The sequence below is a fragment of the Kwoniella newhampshirensis genome, chromosome 5 (genome assembly GCF_039105145.1).
Source record: "Kwoniella newhampshirensis strain CBS 13917 chromosome 5, whole genome shotgun sequence".
NCBI lineage: Eukaryota > Fungi > Basidiomycota > Tremellomycetes > Tremellales > Cryptococcaceae > Kwoniella > Kwoniella newhampshirensis.
The window spans coordinates 1,079,231-1,096,927 of NC_089959.1; the positions used below are offsets into that span (position 1 = coordinate 1,079,231).

General features: G+C 50.9%; 7 protein-coding genes across 7 annotated transcripts; 2 read left to right on the forward strand and 5 right to left on the reverse strand.

Annotated features, from left to right (window-relative positions):
* Positions 1 to 41: 41 nt before the first annotated feature.
* IAR55_002959 (uncharacterized protein) lies at positions 42 to 3,393 on the reverse strand (the record flags this gene model as incomplete). Its single annotated transcript, XM_066946070.1, has 11 exons — positions 42 to 108; positions 199 to 428; positions 499 to 584; positions 647 to 791; positions 870 to 1,118; positions 1,188 to 1,342; positions 1,416 to 1,602; positions 1,768 to 1,917; positions 2,142 to 2,387; positions 2,535 to 2,596; positions 3,273 to 3,393. 11 exons carry the CDS (start codon positions 3,391 to 3,393, stop codon positions 42 to 44), a joined length of 1,698 nt encoding a protein of 565 aa, XP_066803571.1.
* Positions 3,394 to 4,112: 719 nt separating this feature from the next.
* Positions 4,113 to 5,399, reverse strand: IAR55_002960 (casein kinase I isoform epsilon; the record flags this gene model as incomplete). The annotated part of the gene is made up of 5 exons (XM_066946071.1): positions 4,113 to 4,480; positions 4,542 to 4,623; positions 4,678 to 5,035; positions 5,087 to 5,279; positions 5,330 to 5,399. 5 exons carry the CDS (start codon positions 5,397 to 5,399, stop codon positions 4,113 to 4,115), a joined length of 1,071 nt encoding a protein of 356 aa, XP_066803572.1.
* Positions 5,400 to 6,896: 1,497 nt separating this feature from the next.
* On the forward strand, positions 6,897 to 7,618 carry IAR55_002961 (uncharacterized protein; the record flags this gene model as incomplete). Its single annotated transcript, XM_066946072.1, has 5 exons — positions 6,897 to 6,899; positions 6,959 to 7,021; positions 7,083 to 7,196; positions 7,253 to 7,354; positions 7,427 to 7,618. The coding sequence occupies 5 exons, from the start codon at positions 6,897 to 6,899 to the stop codon at positions 7,616 to 7,618; spliced, it is 474 nt and encodes a 157-aa protein (XP_066803573.1).
* A 139-nt stretch (positions 7,619 to 7,757) lies between these two features.
* Positions 7,758 to 8,564, reverse strand: IAR55_002962 (uncharacterized protein; the record flags this gene model as incomplete). Its single annotated transcript, XM_066946073.1, has 4 exons — positions 7,758 to 7,963; positions 8,045 to 8,267; positions 8,329 to 8,382; positions 8,445 to 8,564. 4 exons carry the CDS (start codon positions 8,562 to 8,564, stop codon positions 7,758 to 7,760), a joined length of 603 nt encoding a protein of 200 aa, XP_066803574.1.
* Positions 8,565 to 8,858: 294 nt separating this feature from the next.
* IAR55_002963 (uncharacterized protein) lies at positions 8,859 to 11,859 on the forward strand (the record flags this gene model as incomplete). The annotated part of the gene is made up of 20 exons (XM_066946074.1): positions 8,859 to 8,982; positions 9,032 to 9,054; positions 9,115 to 9,132; positions 9,197 to 9,285; positions 9,345 to 9,515; positions 9,586 to 9,693; positions 9,759 to 9,796; positions 9,856 to 9,871; positions 9,929 to 10,009; positions 10,070 to 10,173; positions 10,234 to 10,285; positions 10,344 to 10,385; positions 10,438 to 10,515; positions 10,568 to 10,610; positions 10,665 to 10,898; positions 10,949 to 10,995; positions 11,058 to 11,383; positions 11,440 to 11,461; positions 11,529 to 11,614; positions 11,732 to 11,859. 20 exons carry the CDS (start codon positions 8,859 to 8,861, stop codon positions 11,857 to 11,859), a joined length of 1,830 nt encoding a protein of 609 aa, XP_066803575.1.
* Positions 11,860 to 12,380: 521 nt separating this feature from the next.
* IAR55_002964 (uncharacterized protein) lies at positions 12,381 to 15,682 on the reverse strand (the record flags this gene model as incomplete). The annotated part of the gene is made up of 2 exons (XM_066946075.1): positions 12,381 to 12,623; positions 12,770 to 15,682. 2 exons carry the CDS (start codon positions 15,680 to 15,682, stop codon positions 12,381 to 12,383), a joined length of 3,156 nt encoding a protein of 1,051 aa, XP_066803576.1.
* A 435-nt stretch (positions 15,683 to 16,117) lies between these two features.
* IAR55_002965 (uncharacterized protein) lies at positions 16,118 to 17,350 on the reverse strand (the record flags this gene model as incomplete). Its single annotated transcript, XM_066946076.1, has 7 exons — positions 16,118 to 16,135; positions 16,195 to 16,252; positions 16,322 to 16,527; positions 16,617 to 16,782; positions 16,848 to 16,990; positions 17,056 to 17,169; positions 17,228 to 17,350. The coding sequence occupies 7 exons, from the start codon at positions 17,348 to 17,350 to the stop codon at positions 16,118 to 16,120; spliced, it is 828 nt and encodes a 275-aa protein (XP_066803577.1).
* Between the last annotated feature and the right edge of the window lie 347 nt (positions 17,351 to 17,697).

Consider the following 17,697-nt stretch of genomic DNA (forward strand, 5'->3'; position numbering starts at 1 on the left):
TCTGTTCCAAACTCCACTATACGCTCGGTTCTCTTATCCGCCTATCGCTTGAAATACCTGTATTCGATATATCGCAAAGGAGGATAGATGATGGCAGTAGTGGCCGCGCTGTAAGAGACACACCTCAAGTCAGCCACACAGATCTGTCGATCGATGTGATACGAAGCTGAGCCTCCAAACGGAAAGAAAAAGACCTACGACATCTCGAAACCGAGATCACCTCCGAATTCGCCAAACACCCGTCCGAGAGGTCCGATATACCATGTTTGAGCCATGGAGACGATGGCGAGACCTGCTCCGCAGAGACAAGCGAAGATACCGGCGGCTCCGACTGGGAGTAACCGGAGTGAATCGTATGCTTCGAGATCGTATCCTCCTGGGATGATGTATCTTCGGAAGATGTAGTGTTCTTCGGCGACCACGACGATCTGCATATATCCAGTTCATTCAGTCAGTGTCCCGCTCGGACTTGACGAGTGGATCAAGATGAAGACTTACGAAAAAGGCAACCCAGTATCCTAAAATAGCCAAGAAGTTGGACAAAACGGTACTGAAGTGTTCTCGACCGCCAACAGCGCAAGCGGCTACGATCAGTTTGGATCAGCGATATGGCCAAAACGTCTATGCAATGAGAGGCTACACTCACTGTAGATGAGGAAAGACAGGACGGCCCAAATCGCTCGAGGAACTCTCTGGAAGACGGGCAAAAGAGCTTGGATCGAGAGCGCACAAGAGTAGGTGTTGGGGGTACAGTTGCACACGATGGAGAAAGACAGCAGAACAAGGATAAACTGCGAATTGAGATCGGACCGAGTTTGCGTCAGCACAAAATCACAAGGCATGTTGCATCACGCTTTACAGGGTCTCACCTTGCCGCCGCCACCCCATGGAGCGAAGATCTCACTCAACACGCCACCAGCATCACCCTCCTCGAACGCCGCAGCATAAGCGGGGACAGTCATAAGAGCCGCGCTCATGATCTCAAGGAAACAGAGGGGCACCATCAATCCGAACCAGGTGAGAATGAAGACCTTCTTTCCACTGATATCGGCAGGAAGTCGACAGTTGAAATCGGCAGCGATGGGCGCCCAACCAGCCGCCGACGAGAAGATGATACCCTATGATCGAAACGTAGTCACAGGTCAGCGGATGGATCTCGAATGAGATCGCTTTGGGAGGTAACCCACGCCGAAGGAGAGGAAGTCTCCGGCGAATGCCAGACCAGTGTCCTGTAGAGGTTTCTGAGCGTGGATATCGAATCCTCTATGTCCGGCCAAACCCAAGATACAGCAGTAGATGATGAAAAGCAAGATCCAAGCATATCGCTCCCATTGGTGCACAGCTGGATCACAAATAAGTACTCATTAGCGATCGTGTTCAATGCTATTACTTTTGGGATTTGGTACGAGACTGACCATTGTAGCCGATGAAACACAGGACGAGGGCGAGTAAACCGACGATGACGATACTAGCCTCCAAGGGAAGCTTGTCATTCGAGACGTTTGTGAGAGTCTGACCACCGAGGATGACAGCTGTGGCGGAGAAACCTAGTTGAGTGAGGATGTTGAGAACTGCGAAAATTGATCCACCGACATAGCCCATCTGTGCGGTAGGTCGAGTCAGTTCTGAACATCTAGGGATAGAATAGCTTGGGGGCAGGACGTAGAGTACAGCGAGTTCGTGAAACGATGGTGTCGGGTAAAGGCATAGGTCAAGGAGGAATAGAACTGGGGAAAGAGACCCGAGGACAACAGAGCGACAACTCACGGAATACCTCGAGATAACCATAGTCCTCAAACCTGTCTTAGGACCAAGCGTCGCGATGAATGCAGTGGAGGCAGCACCGATGATGTTGAAGACGACGATACAGGTGACAGCCATTTGGAATGTGAGCGTGTAGTATGCTTGCGCGAGAAGCTGGGTTGGGTAGGTTGTATACACGGGTCAGCTGCTTTGGCCGTCTACATTCATCTTCTGCGCTATACAGAAATCCTGTTCGCAGAGGTCTTACTTGACGCTGAGCTCCTCAGCTTATCCAGATCAACGACACCTTCAGTCGTGTCTCCCTTCCCCTCGCCAACATATGCACTGATTTCGACCATTTCTCGTCCTTCAGATCCCTCACCAAGAGAAACACTCACACCGATAGGGACCGTGCTGACAACCATATTCACACTCCACCAGAGCAACAGCAGCCCAATCGTATGTTTCCCATCCCTCTCGTCCTCCGGCACTCTCTCGATTCCTCTCGCCTCCACGCCCATGCTGAACAGCTTGGCGAACCATCTGAAGACAGGCCCCTTCTCTGCGATGTGGGATTCGTCTTCGTCTGAGCGGATATCGACTCGGGGAGTCTCGTCGGAGGTCTGATACGTCAGAGCTGGGTCCTGCGAAGAGTGGTTCGAGAGTCAGTGTACTGGGGGATACGGTCTGGGCAGTTGTGTCCCTTGAGACGGGACGGGGAGGGACTGGCAGAGAGTGAGGCAGCTCGGACAGATGCAGGTAGATGCCTGGATCGAACGAATCCCACTCACCTCACCGGCCCATTCGAGGTCCTTGTTGTCGGCCATTTTGGATAATTTTGATTCAGTGGTCTCTGTGATATGGAAAGACTACAATGAAAGCTGTTGTGTGCTATTACACAACAGACGGAATGGGTCACGGTATCTTTCGAACGACAGCTTCAGAGATCGATTGCATTGTCATTCATATCAATCCATCAATCAATTTATCGACCCGTTCCATCTTCCTGCGACCACCTCTGCACTCCACCCCACTGCTCTGACATTACAGCGGTAATTTACGCTTTATCGCAATTAAAAAAAGAAAGGAGCAAAGCACAGTCCAGAGTCAGCGAGACTACTACTACTCGCGTGTTGCCAGCTCCGAGAAAACAATTTCTTGGTCCCAGGGGTACATTTGATGCATGTACCGCGTGGTCCAAACAAGACTTCGCTTGGCTTCGTTTATATTTAGAAAAGTCCGAGTTGGTCGGGGTACCGGATTGTAGGTTATCGAAACCCCAGCATAGTGCTTGGATAGTGCTGTATCATATGATCGTCCTTCTTTACGTTGAGAGAGTCCAGAAACCTCTCATGGAGAGAAAGGGAGAAGAGATAAGAAATGTGTCGGAGCATGTGCAACAACTCATCGAATGATACGCTCGAGCGATCGGAGGAAAATGTGTCAAACTCGACCGACGACGCCTCCACATGTCCACCCCGGGAAATACGTCGAATCGAAGAAAAGAGCAGCAGATACCGGTGACTAACCCCTCGCACCGTTCCTGTTGAATGTACCTATCCTTGCTGTGTGCCCATCACGCTGGAACAAGAAACGGTATGCTCCTCTCGTTCCGTATAGGTATGATTGCATCGAGGAGAAAACACTCATGAGACGTGAGGCTATAACGATCAACTGACTCCTATAACGACTTGGCGCCCTCCCGCGCCCAAACTACCCTTCCGCCAGTCTATATGTTTTGTCCGACTGGTCAAAGAGAAAGTGGAGCACACGGGGACGCGGCACAGAGCTGGTGCGAGGCGAAGTTATTGAGAATTGTGTGTGTGTGTGTGTGAAGGTGAGGAGGGGGTTGTATTGAAGGGGCATATAAGTACAAAATATGGGAGGCGTATGGATACGCGGTGGGGCACGACGCGAGCGTCTACTTGCGGCGAGGACGAGATAAAATGAAGTGGGCACCATAGCCACTAAGTACTGGGAGCTTCAGAATCGAATGATGGATGTCTTGACTACCTTCGACGACAAGTTGAGTGAAGTCGAGGATCAAGGTGAGTACAGCGATGATGAAATCGCGGGTATTACAGGAAGGGTATCAGAGTGGTCGCAGGCGGATCAAGACGGTTGGAGGGGAAAGGATGCTACTGGGTCATAGGCTTTGAGGGGGAATCGAAGCGAGGTTACAAGAATGAGATGAGTCGCCAGAAGATGCGTCGAAGGGACTCTCGATATGGTAGTATGGGTGTGGTCGTCGGATTGATCACTCCGCGTACTGGGCGACCTTGGCGCGCCGAACCATGTGACTGTCTGTCCGCCTCCCTCCTCTACATCTATCTTTCACCTCCGCATGAATGAGTACCGAAATACCTTCTCTACCACCCCGCCTCCCGAGCGTTGTTCCTTGTCTGACTTCTCAACTGCCTCTGGTTCTCCTGAGCTTGCTGCTGCTGCAACTGTTCCTCAGGCATGACCCGTCGCTTCTGCTGCTGCAACAAAGCCGCTCTCTGCTCTGCCACGAGGCCCGAATCGTCGTTGTTCTGAGTCTTGGCGCCAGGCTGGACAGACCAGTCGAAAACGTAGTCATACTGGAAGCCTTCGCGAACGAAGAGGTCTCGGAAAAGCTTTCGAAGGTAAGAGTAGTCGGGCTTGTCGTCGAAACGGAGGGATCGGCAGTAGTTGAGGTAGATGGCGAACTCGTTGGGGAAGCCTCGGCAAAGGACTTCGGTGGGGGTGGTCATCTCTGATGATACAAATGCGTTAGCTTGAAACTGGACATGTCGGTGGGTACATGTATGACTCACTCTTCTCCATGATACGGTCGTACTTCTGCTTCTTTGTAGCGGCCTTGAGACCCTGCCAAGGAAGTTGACCTCGAAGGAAATACTGCAAAGCTTGTCAGGTGACGCCAACTTCATAATCTATTCAGTAGCGACGAACCATGAGGACGTAACCCAAAGACTCCAAGTCATCTCGACGAGACTGCTCAACACCCAAATGAGTATTGATGGAGGTGTATCGAGCAGTACCAGTAAGGTTCTTGTTCTCTCGGTAAGGGATGTGAAGGTGGGTCTTGGGGTCACGGTACTTCTTGGCGAGTCCGAAGTCGATGACATTGACCTGGTTGCCTCGCTTGCCGATACCCATCAAGAAGTTATCGGGCTTGATGTCTCGGTGAATAAAGTTTCGGGAGTGAACGTACTCGACACGCGAAATGAGTTGATCGGCCAGAAGGAGAACAGTCTTGAGGGAGAACTTTCGGTTGCAAAAGTTGAAGAGGTCTTCGAGGGAGGGACCGCTGCAAGGTACACGTCAGTGAGACCGATATTGTGATGACCCGACTGCTCACAGTAAATCCATGACCATCGCATTGTAGTCACACTCGGTACCGTACCATCGGACGAACGGTACTCCGACACCACCGGCTAAAGTCTTGTAGACCTTGGATTCGTATTCCAGTTGAGGATGCTTGGCCTTGACAGACTCGAGCTTGATGCCGACCTCCTCGCCGGACACGATGTTCACACCGAGGTAAATATCACCTGAAAGCTGTAGTCAGAATTCGTCCCTCTGCGGCAAAACGTTCACTTACCGAATGAACCACTTCCTATTTTCTTCCCGATCCTGTACTTTCCCCCGACTCTGAGATCCATAGACGTCATCCTGTAATATGGATCATATGCCATGGTTGCAGGTCGAGCAGCGATGTTTGTAGGTTCAGCGTATGGTACAATGTCAATGTCAGCAAGTCGAACAGACCGAGTGGTTTTTGCAGGTCGTTTCGGTGTTTTGGCGAACGATGCGATCGGTAGACCCAGGCAGGTTGATAATTATTGGATACCGACGAATAAAAGTGTTGCAGGATGTGAACAAGTGAAGACGACAGGTGACAGATGGATGAGTGTGGTTGGAAGGGCAAATGGTTGAACCGGTTCGATTGTGGCCAGCGTGAAGAGCCAGTCGGAGTTGAGGTTGAATGGATGGGCGGACAAAGGAGGCGAAGGGGGTATCAAAGCGATGGCGACAGTATTGAGGGCGTCACATAGGCGGGACATGAACAAAGGTGATCGTTATGGTTTGTACGGGGTGAGCAGAGATGGGGCGATTTCGATGATGATGAGGAAACGTGGGAAATGAAAGTCAGCGTCACGCTTCAAATGGTCGCACCATAGCCATGTTGATCTCCCATGCTCTCCCATTACTTTGAACAAGTGTGAGGGTGGAACACTCAGGCTCATCGGGAAGGCCAAGCATTCCAGTGACACGACCAGGTCACACTGGAACGATGCCTCACTTCCACAAGGCACGACCACGATCCTCTAGATCCGATGCCACAATGAGAATATCAACTGACCTGGATGTATGAATTCCTTGACCTTAGGTCCTGTAAAGCGATGCTGGTCCTATCTGTGTTTTCGGTTCTTCGCGCTCGAGTAAAAATAGGGCCTGCAGTCACTTCTGTTACGAGTGTGTCTAGACGCGGGCTTGATTGATGATCCGGCCAGGCTGGCGATTGATTTTATATATATAGTATTGGTTGGATGACAAGGGAAAGGGGTATTGATGGGTTGACGATGCGTTTAGTCGATTGTCGGTTGTACCAAATAGTGGTCGAGAGAACCGTGATCGTGGGAAAGGGTGAAGTATTGAAGGGAAAAGAATGAATGAATGGGGAAGGGACAAAAGGTTATGTCAGCCTCGAGTCACTCGACGTGTCACCTCTCCCCGCGGGTCTTTTCGCTTTGTCTTTCCTCCCCTTTCCCTTTCATCGTTCCTTTCTGGCATGTACCGTCCCTTTGTGATACGATGCTAGATGTAGAGCTAGACTCACCTCGATCAAAGAAGCGATGTGATGCAGAGAACGAAAGAGAGAAGAGAGAGTGAGGATCAGTGTTGAGTGTAATCAACTGTTTGATGAGATGATGGGTTTGATCGTACCGCCGCAATCGTCCTGTAACAAAAGGTGCGGTCAGCGAGGTTGAAAGGGTGACACCACCATCTCATATCCCCGAATAACCCCGCAAGTGTGGCACTGCAACAACACGCGTCGATGGGATGCACTTCAGCCCTCCACTACCGAGCATTGCAGTGTCAGATGCATTCATCCATAGGTTCATTGCTTCATTCCTCTTCGCTCACCCATACAAAGTCTTTCCATCATGGTGAGCTTCTATGGTTCTCGCTGTTGTACTATGATGATTCAAGCTGACACAGCCTGTAGTCTCTCAGACTCGTCCCTGCATCCGCACAGACCTCGAACGATGCTCACATCGTTTCCACCCAGGTCAGCTCAGTCATGGACCAGTTCAATCGTAATAGCAAAGGCTGATGGACGAAATTTCTAGGCGACTGCTCATTCAATCTCAGGTACTCACGATGCTTTCCGACACGGGCTGAAGTCCGCTGCCCAAACCGTCTCAGCGGAGACTGCCAGTCCATTACAAGCTAGGTTGGAGAAGGTCAGTTGGGTTCAACGTCGTTCGATCGTGCCTCGATGACTGATATGATACCGCAGTGGGCAACAACACAACAACAACTTCAACAAAATATGCAGCGAAACACGTTCGGTCTTGCCGTTCCTCTCCGACAAGCAATGGAACTCAAGCTCGTCTCAGAGGTCAGTCTGGTGGAGCAAATGTCTTCATCTTTATATAAACTAGTAAGCTGACTTCGGAGCGTCTATGTACAGTCACTGCACAACCCTCTTCTCGACAGCTCATCTTCTTCAGGTATCCCTCTTGGTGGTTCACACAACCTTTCTCTCGAGATCTTACAAGGGAAAGACGAGTCTCTCGAGGAGAACGAGTTCATGGGTGGTGACAAATCTATGGCAGAGGTATTGGATGTGAACGGTACTTTGGAGAGAAGCCGAGGGATATAATATTTCGGTTCACGTCGAATTTGTGTAGAAGAGGAGCAGCTGTCCAGGTGAGACAGACACATGCATTGTAATCCTATCGTTTCTTAATCACTTCTATCTCTCATCGTCGTAAACGGATTTTTGTCCACGCAGACTATGTTCAATCGATAGTCTGATAACCGCCTCGACCGGGAGGCGGTAGAGGTGTGGCATGACCTTGACCTTCTTCTTCGTCCCCACCTAGTCTGAATCCACCCGACGAAGGGAAGTTTGCCGGTTGACCAGCAGTGTTTGACGCAGATGTTGGTCCTGATCCTGTGGTCTGTCCTCCACCTGCAAATCCACCAGGCATAGGCATTGTCCAGTCTATTTCCCGACTGTCATCAGTCTCACCATCTCAAGTTCCAGCGATCGAGATTGCAGGGACTCGTTGATGGCGCCACTCACTGCTTGCTGGATTCCCACCCAAGTTCACATTCCTGAACCCGAATCCACCTTCTCCCCAACGTAGATCCCCTCCTCGCTCCCTCAACTGAACGAGACAAGTGAAGAAGACGGGTACTTTGAGTGCAGCGAGAAGGATAGATACAAGAAGTATGAGAGACGAATATGTGTGGAACAACAAAGCGTAGATGTCAAATATCCCGGTGAACAGGATGAGTATGAGAAACTAAGAGATGAATTTTAGCACTGCGACCCGGTCAAGCTGGTATATCATGGGAGATACGTACTTGTCGGAACGGAGCAGTGGATGATCGTAGCTCATGTGCAAGCACACCGAAGAGCTGCACGCGAGCTCTGTCAGCCGCATGGTCTCATATGAACCGGGGGAAAGAGACACACTGACCATAAGGGGGAAGTTGTAGCTGAACCCAGTAGTCGACCCAGCAGTCACCAATGCGAGCGAAGTGGCTGTTGTCAGGAGCTGTAGCGCATCTTGCGAAGCCAGTCTGTCCTGCAGAGACATTGTGAGAGGATGAATATGGATCGTGCTGTCCAGGTCGGTGCGAAAGCAACAACAATACCGGTCGGGTGGGTGAGAACGCGTTGAGCGACAGATTGTGGTGACGTCGACTAGCGCCAGCTGTGCTCCGGTCTTCACCATCCACCGCTTAACTACCAGTTCCGGCGGAGATTAGGGAGTTGGATCTCCATTTGCATCAACGCGATCAAAGTCAGATAGCCACCTTGGTAATCGCTGGATATCTCCATACAACAACGTGTACCTCCTATCGATCTCATCACCACAAGACCCAGAGCGATGAGAACTCCCCTCCTTCTCTCCGGGCTTGGTCTCGTCGCAGCGAACTCGATCGAGCTCCCTAAACCTACCAGACAGCTAGAATGGAAAGACGTCAACTTCCTGAGCACATCTGATACTCATGGTGCGTATCGTCCCCTAGGTAGCTGACCTCTACTGAATTCTGTCTTCAGGCTGGCTGCTAGGACATCAACATGTGAGATCGTCCAGGTATACTGACGATTGGACAAGCTGACACTTTCCCCTTCTCAATCAGGCAACATGGCCTGAACCAGTCAGTCGTCTTCCTTTCTCAACTTTATTCGTTGGATTCCACATTAGGCTGACAACGATCTCAGAATTACTCTGGAGATTTCGGTTCATTCGCCTCTTTCGCGACGCACTTACGATCCATTGCCGATTCGAAAGGCTTGGACCTTCTCCTCATGTACGTATGCTCTCACTACACCTGCAGCCCATATGCTCATACTCTTTGCCAATCCCAAGTGACGCCGGGGATCATCACGATGGCTCGGGCCTAGTGTCTTCATCTCCTGATGGACCAGGAAGGACCGAAGAGATCTTCTCCCAGCTTCCCTACGATGTAATGGCAGTTGGGAACCATGAATTGTATCATTATGACGATGCCTTAGAATTGTATGAGCACATGCACAGGTGGTGAGTGGGTCTAACGAGCCGTTCTATCCTCATGAACAAGCAAACTGATGAAGATTGGGCGAATGGGTAGGAACGGGAGATATGTCACTTCCAACGTCAATATCACGGTCAAGGATAGTGCAGAAAGATGGAAGTCTGTCCCCTTGGGAAAGCAATTTCTCAAGTTCAAGACTAATCAGTATGTTTACCTGAGTTCTTCGTCCAGATAGGTCTGACGCTTATTTACCCCTCTCCGCTTGATAGAGGCCGAAGTGTGACGGCATTTGGAATCATCTTCAATTGTGAGCTGAACCTCTGTCCTTTGGCGAAGGGGGCGAAAGCTGACAGATTTGGATCACAGTCGGAGCTCACGACAAGTAAGCTGTCGCGGTGCCGCTTACATTAGCTCTTTGCTCAAGCACCATCACCTCCAGAGGAATCACCATACAGAAATCGTCCAAACTAGCCAAAGAGGGCTGGTTCCAAGATGCCATTCGCGATGCTCCAGACTACTTGTTCGTTAACTTCCCAGCCGAGTCATCTAATCCGTGCTAATCACATCCATGGTCGGGCAGTGTTCTAGCAGGACATATGCCGGCTAGAGGAGAGACTGCCGAATGGGCTCCAATCTTCGACGCCATCCGAAAAGTGCATCCCAATATACCAATCTACGTCTTCGGTGAGCCTAACGTTTTCCGCGCGCGCTAGAAATGTTTCAATTGACCTGGACGTAACTCAGGGGGTCATACTCATGTTCGAGATTGTACACAGTTCGACACTCGATCAATTGCGTGAGCTCCAGAGGAACGAATCACGCTCGAGGGACCTTGTCACTGATTAGAATGCCAGTGTCGTTCCCGGTCGGTATATGGAGACGCTTGCTTTCACCTCGTGAGTTGCTAAACGCCCAACGCTCTGAGGTTTGCGACTAACTGATTTACAGATCCTCACTGCCTGTCGGTGAAGCCGACGATAAGCCTCTTGATGTGGCCAGAAGGTATTTGGATGCAAATCCCACGACGTAAGTCGTTTTTCGCACATGATCAATTGGGCTAGGCTGATCATTCGAACAGCTACAAGTGGCACACTAACACCACCGATGACTCCTTCGACCTGGTAGGTGTTTTTCATTCCCCAATCACTCCTGACTCACACTCACAAATCACACAGCCCATCGGAAAGAACATCACTCTCGCTCTCACCGAGCTAGCATCTAGTCTGAATGTCTCTACAAATTTGGGTATTGCACCCCACGACTACTTCCTGGACCGACATCCCTATGGACATCCTCGATCTGTCATCACCCTGTTCTCAGACAAGGTTATGCCGGCCACCATCACAGATAAGAAGAGGCACGGGGACAGGATCATCATTAGCACGGGTGGCAGTCTGCGATTTGACCTGGTGAGTAAGATCCTTGTCAAACTTGGCTTCAAGGTGTTGATCTTACACAGTTCGCGGGGAATTTTGACCGTAATGATGAACTGACGATATCACCCTTGTACGTATCCACATCAGTATCGGATCATAAGTGTCCACTGACCGGACTCCAAACCCGTTTAGCGTAAACAAATTCTACTACACTCGACTGTCCGCCGGTCTAGCTCGTAATGTCACAGATCAACTGAACCGAGCTGGAGCTTCGAAACTGCTACCTACGGTCCCCTCCTCGCAAGCCGAAGAGGAACAGCGCGTCCGAGAGACTTACAGCGAGTGGATGCGATCTCAATGGGAGGACTATGTCCAACTCCAAGCTGTGGAGGATGGTGTCAAGGATGGACAGCAGACCGTTATGTCGAATGGAAATGACGCGAAGAAGCCATCGACTTTGGGATATGTCACGAAGGATGCTTGTCCTGACAAGGGGGATGATATTGAGCACATCCCAGGTGGGTCGTTTCACTTCTGTTCGGGTGACAGTCAGACTGACAAAGAATGCTTCTAGTACCTTATTCAGGAGATCAGCCGTAAGTCAACAATTTTTCGATCAGCTGAAGCGCTTTCTATCACAATCATGCTAATACTTCGCTTTAGCGACTTCATCTCAACGCCTTTCCCCAAAGTCGATGATGATGATATGATTGACGTGGTCGTCATGGACTTTGCCATGGACGATTTCCGTGAGTAGTATGACAATCTTCACCTCTCACCTACCTCTCCGCCGATCCGCACATCCTGTCCTATATCGGCTATATGAGACCCAAATTCCGATTCCGATGCTGAGTGATCATTTTCAGTGGTCGCTGTCAATACGCTCGATCCGACCCTAGGCTTGAAAGAAAGTATGATGCAGCCTTATGCTGACGGACTGGGCATCAACGTCGTCTTTGGTATGTATGCGAGAGAACAATGGCAGGGGAAGTGAGTTATGGGATGGGATGTGCTGCCCTCGTGTAAGCGAGCGGAAACGAACCGTGCAGGAGAGAACGTGACGTGACGACAAGGACACCCGTAAGAGGGCGACGAAGATAGAGCGAGAGTGCGGTACAGTATTCAGTTGCATTGATAGAAGTTGTAGATATCCCGCCTTTTTGACAGAGTCCGAAATCATGAATCTCACTGCATTGCATCGCATTGTATGACTGACTACCGGGGAATGCGATGTGGATTTGTAGAAGTATGCCTCAGAGTACTGTATGCATGTTGCTCGTATCGGTTTTCATCTATATTACCCTGCTCAATGCTCGCCAACACCGATCTCTGTCGACCACAAGACGGCAAACCTCTTCTTCCCTCAATGGCTACACCGGCTCATTCTGCCAGGCCCATACTGGACACCACCCAACTCGTTTGTGCCAGCATCAATGAGGGATTTCCAAGAAAGACCGACATGTCATTGCCAGCCGTCGCCTCATTGCCAGCCGTCGACTATACGACTCCTCGACCTCAACCAGTGTTCCCATTCCCACCAACCCCCTGACTCTTCTCCACGACACCCGCCAAAACCCTATGGAACCCCTCCCAGCTCTCTATCAAAGCTCTTTCCCTACCCATCAACCCATCTAGGTATTTCTCCAGAGTCGACTTGAACTCGTCAACACGCTCACGCTCGAATCTGACGAATTCGAATTTGACCAGTTTGGTGAGCCTGTCGAATTCCCCGGCGAGTTCGCGAGCTTTTCGTTCGGCCTGAGAGAGAAGTGATGTTTCAGCCAACTTCCCGTTGTACAAAGACACAGTCTTGAAGCATCTCCGGGTCACGAGAGCATGATGACGGGGAGCTGAAAGATGGGGAATATATCATAGTTAGGTGTAATGGGAACAGAAACACTCACATCGGCAATCTCGATCATGCTACTTTGCACTTTCTCCCCCAACCTCCCTTGCTGTCTCATCCTCTCCCTGATCATTCTCAAACGAGTTACCTCTTTCTCCTGATTCTGCCACTGACCCCACACTTTGACTCTTCCGCTGAAAGCGACTCTCACACTCGCTATGAATCTCACATATTCGTCCGCCATATTGAGCAATTGTACCACATCCGCTTTGGCAGACTCTTCTTGATTTTCCTTCTCTTTTTCAGCGAGTGAAGCCAATTGAGCCAACGCTGAAGAGAGGGAAGTCCCCAAGTCGGATTCGGAAAGCGCCAAGATCGTCTCTGAATATTCCGATATGGAGAGTGAGAGCTCTAATCGATGTTTTGAGGCGAGATCGATCGACTTGGATAACGACTTCAGTTGTGATTCGAGTGAGTCGAGGAAGGCTCGTCTTGAATCGAACCAGTCGTCCTGTTCTACAAACTTAGGTCCTCCAGTCCATCCGGCTAATAAGCCTTGTTGCTGTTGCAATTGTTGTTTTTCTAATGCAGCAGCTTCCTGCTTTCTGCTCTTTGCATCGAGAGCGAACGAATCGCTCTCAAGGAACATACGAAGGTCGGGATCGAGTTGTAATACCGGATGAGAAATGATCTTGGCCATGCATCTTTCGAGAGCTGAACGCCGAGTCTCGATGAACTGGTCCTGGAAACGACCAAACGCATGCTTGTCAGGAACCGGAGGGACGATGACTCCCGGGTTGTTCAGCGAGAGCACGTCATACAGCCATAAGAAGTCGGAGAATCGTCGAAGCACAGAGAAGTCGCCTTTGCGATAGTGGGGAGATGTAGTTCGTGTTCGTACAGTGTACACTGTGTAGCCTCGCACGGCATCTCCCATACGGTGAGGATCACTAACGGTGATCTGGAACAGCGGAGTGGAGGACAGCTTGTTCCGGCGTGAAGGGGTGGTGGGCGTTTCGGAGCTCGGCGATAGTGGTGCGAAGCCATTGGTTGGCGAGCGCGTAGTGGTATTCGACGGGGCGGGAGATGCGAATGAGCTATCGTCTTCGTCTCCCCCGTCGGATTCGAAATGTCGTGAAGGTCCAGCACTAGGAGGGAGCGACGCTAAATCAGGTTCACCCCAGCCGCCGGGTCCATTTGAAGTGACATCGCCTCCCCATGGATCAGATTTGATGCTAGGTCCACCTTTGCCGAATAGGCCGCCGTCTCCGTCCTGATCATCCTCAAGCACGCCCCAGCCCTTCCCGCCAAACCTTGAAGAAGGAGGTGAATTCGTCCCTTTATTTCCATTACCGCTCCAGCTATCTTTTGTCGGTAGAGGAGGAGGTAAACTGGTAGAAGAGCCTCCGATGGAGAGGGATTTGAAGCTGTAATCTGTCTCAGGCTCGGTGGGCGCTTCGAGCGGGGAGACAGATACTCGATCAGTAGACGGAGTCGCTAGGATCGAAGACGAACCCGGCTCCTCGGGTTGAGGCTTGGCAAGTGGTAGTGGGGATGGTATGCGAGAGATCGTTGGAGTGGCATTGGATGAGTTGGGGAGGGGAACTGAAATGGGAGACTGTAGTCCGGTGGGAGTGGTTGCTGTAGGTGTGGGGACGTCGTGACCGTCTGCCGAGTCAATCTGATGAGATATCGTCGCCTCCACCGCTTTGGCTTCGTCACCATTGGTGACGGTCTCTGTCGTCTTGTTCTCGACTGTCTCGCCAGCTCCAGCTTCAGCATCGCTGGGAACATCCGCCTTGACTTCAGCCTTCCCGTCCTTCGCGACGGCGTCTGGTGGGTCCTGCTCTACTTCCATCTCTTTCGGGGGTTCCGTAATTGAAGTGCCTTCCATGGCATTGTCCATTTTCTGCTCGTCTTCCTTGAGCGTTTCCGGCTTCTCCGCATCCTTACTATTCTCCTTCTTCTCCTGCACATCCTCCTTCTCCCCAGATGCCACGTCCTTCGCGTCCGCAACCTTATTTTCCATTTCTGCCGCCTTCTCTCTCCCTTCATCCTTCTTCTCCTCATCCGCCTTATGTTTCACTTCCTCCTTCTTGTTACCTCCCTTCTTCCCCGGTGTGAACACATAAGCCTTCCTACTCCCCGAGGGACTGGCTGTCCCCGAACCTGATCTCGTCAAAGCGGGTGCCGGTGTTGATTTCTTGAATGCCTTCTTGAGTGACTGTTCTGGATCCGATTCTGCTAAGAGATCTTCATCGATAAGCGATGCGGGAAGTCTGCGTGACGGAAGAGCGGTTGGTGCGCTATTTGTCGACTGTGTTTTCGTCGACTTTGATCGTGAAGGAGGGGGCGAGAGCGGAGTCGGAGTTGGTGGTACCGCAAATGGGATGTTTGCCGGATCAGAAGTTGTTGGGGCAAAAGGATTTGTTGTCGCCGCCGCCGCCGCCGCTGCTGCTGCAGTAGCGAAGGGGTCTTCTTCCCCACCACCGGCAACCGACCTCAGGGTGGGCGTTCCAAATGCGCTGCTCGCATACCCAAATCCTTCTTGTCCTGCTCCTTGCTCTCTCGCAGCGATGACTGATGGAGGATCAGGTACTAGCCTTGTACTCGCTTCAGCTACACGTTCTCGTTCGATCTGTCGAACATAAGGCGATGTTGTAGTCTCCTCTCTCGGTGAATCAGGCGTATCGCCAAATCCACCTGTTGTGCTCGAGGTGGAAGTTGTTGACGCGGTCGTCGCGGTCGTGGGGAAGGTTGGCAGGTATGTGGAAGAGGACGAATCGTTCAGACCAAGAGCGCCGGTGATGGGATGGGTGAAGTTGGCAGTGGAAGATCCACCTCCGACATCGGAGAATGGATTGGCCCATGGATCATGTTCTTCAGGATTGGTTCCCCCAGAGTTCCATGAAGGACGAGCTGGGGCGATGGTCGACGAGAGCAGGTTGGCGAAAGAAGCCTCCTCATCCATCGTGGCAGATCGTGAGGCAAGTGGCTATACTTAGGGTATACCGAAGAAATGTAACGAAGAGAGAATGACAATGGAACACGTCGTTGGCTTGTGTAGTTTGTGTACAATGAAGTGATTGATTGCCAGTTGAAACCGGGTACGTCCATGCGACCGGCCTCGACCCTGAGTGGCACCGCAAAACTCGATAAATCAACTCTAATTGACTACACCTCGTCGACTTGCAATAACGAAACGAAGCATACATACATACAAGTCAGCGAGTAACGAGGAGACGAGAACTTCAAGCATGGACACAGGCTCTGCATTCGCAAGACCGCTGTCTAAGTCTTCTGCCTCAGAACATAGTACTCGATTTGCATGAATGGTATATTGGACTTATGCTAGCACTCTCTTATCATATTAATTACATGGTAGACCCCCCAGAGTCTCAACGTCTTACACTGCTTTGACGTGCTATGGAACAGCAACTGGTCAACGTATGTTCATCGTTGACGCCGGAGATCATCACTCACAAGATCATCAATCGTTGAAAAGAGCATACCCTCGGACATGAGATACTCAATAGCCTCCCTGTATCGTAAGCTCATTGTTCAGCACGATTTTCACAGGCTGCAAGGTGTTATGTAGGGGACCACTCACATGACGTCCTCGCTCTTCGCATTGCCAACCTGTCTCGAGACCAGTGACACGTGCATACCATCCTCTGTCTCATCCGTGGAAACATACTCCATGATCTTTCTCTGAAGCGGAGGTAAACTGGCGTAGGTTGACTCCATGCCTCCGGCTGATTGGACGCCAGCGTTGTAGTCATTCTGAACCGCTCCTGGTGCTGCACCGCCGCCACCCTGTGTCACCAAGCCATATCCAGGATCAGCAGGCTGTACAGACGGATGTGATTGGAGAGTTTACGATCCAGCCAGAGAAAGACGCTCACCGCACCGACGCTTCCACCACGTAGTGTCAAGCTGACATACAATGACTTCAACATGTGATGATACACCTCGTTGTGATCTGATATCGGTCGGATGTGAGTAGCAGAGACATGTCGTTTCCCACCGAACATCTTGATAGACCCCATGATTCCGACATAGTGATCTTGTCTGTGGGTCCGGAAGACGCGAATGAGTTCCGGACGCTTCAAAGCTAGGTCTCGACATGAACTCACTCGACGCCCTTGGCCTTGCCCGCCTCATCGTCGGCTGAATCGAGCCAAAGTCGAACATCAATGTAGCCGGTTCCATCGCCGATTTCATATGAAACGTTGGTAGCTGAAGCAGAGGAATTGCGGACAGATCCAACGAGGAGGATCTGGTGTCATACTGACTGTCAGCTTATTCGTCTGTTCTAGAACTAGTGCCGGGGTAGCTGCTCACTTGTGCAACGTCCACACCATCAATTGTGAAATCCGCATCCGGGTGCACCTGCTCTGCACTCAGGACCTGCTTGATGGTCACTGGTCGAATAGTCTGATTTCCTCCTTTACCTCCCTGTGGACCACAAGCTCATCAGCTCATCGCCCGTAGAGGTTCATGGAGCATAGCTGACCTTCTTCCCGCCGCCTGGTGAATCTTGGCTTCCATAAGGTGAACCACCCGCAACGAAACCTCCACCACCTCCAGCTCCTCCGTAATAAGGATTTTGACCGTCGTCTAAGAATTGCGTCAGCATCGTCGACGAGTGTGAGTCGGCTACTGGAAGACCAAAGGATAGCCAGACATACAGTTGCTCATCCTTTCGATCCGAGATCGCTTTTATGTAAGGTCCGTAGGGTTTTGCTAGGAGGAAAGAGCGATTAGATCGATGGATTTTTGGTAAATGTAATGAAGAAGGTTGACTGGATCAATGGCTGGGAATGGGACGTGACGCGTCTGAAACGGAGTCACGTGGTTCACGAAGAGCTAGAACGGGATAAAATGTGACAAAATAGGAAGTCAAAATAATGTCCTACTCCCCCGGTTGTGTCAACATTGCCATGATCTAGGATATAAAAGCCCGTTTTGAGACATCACATGACT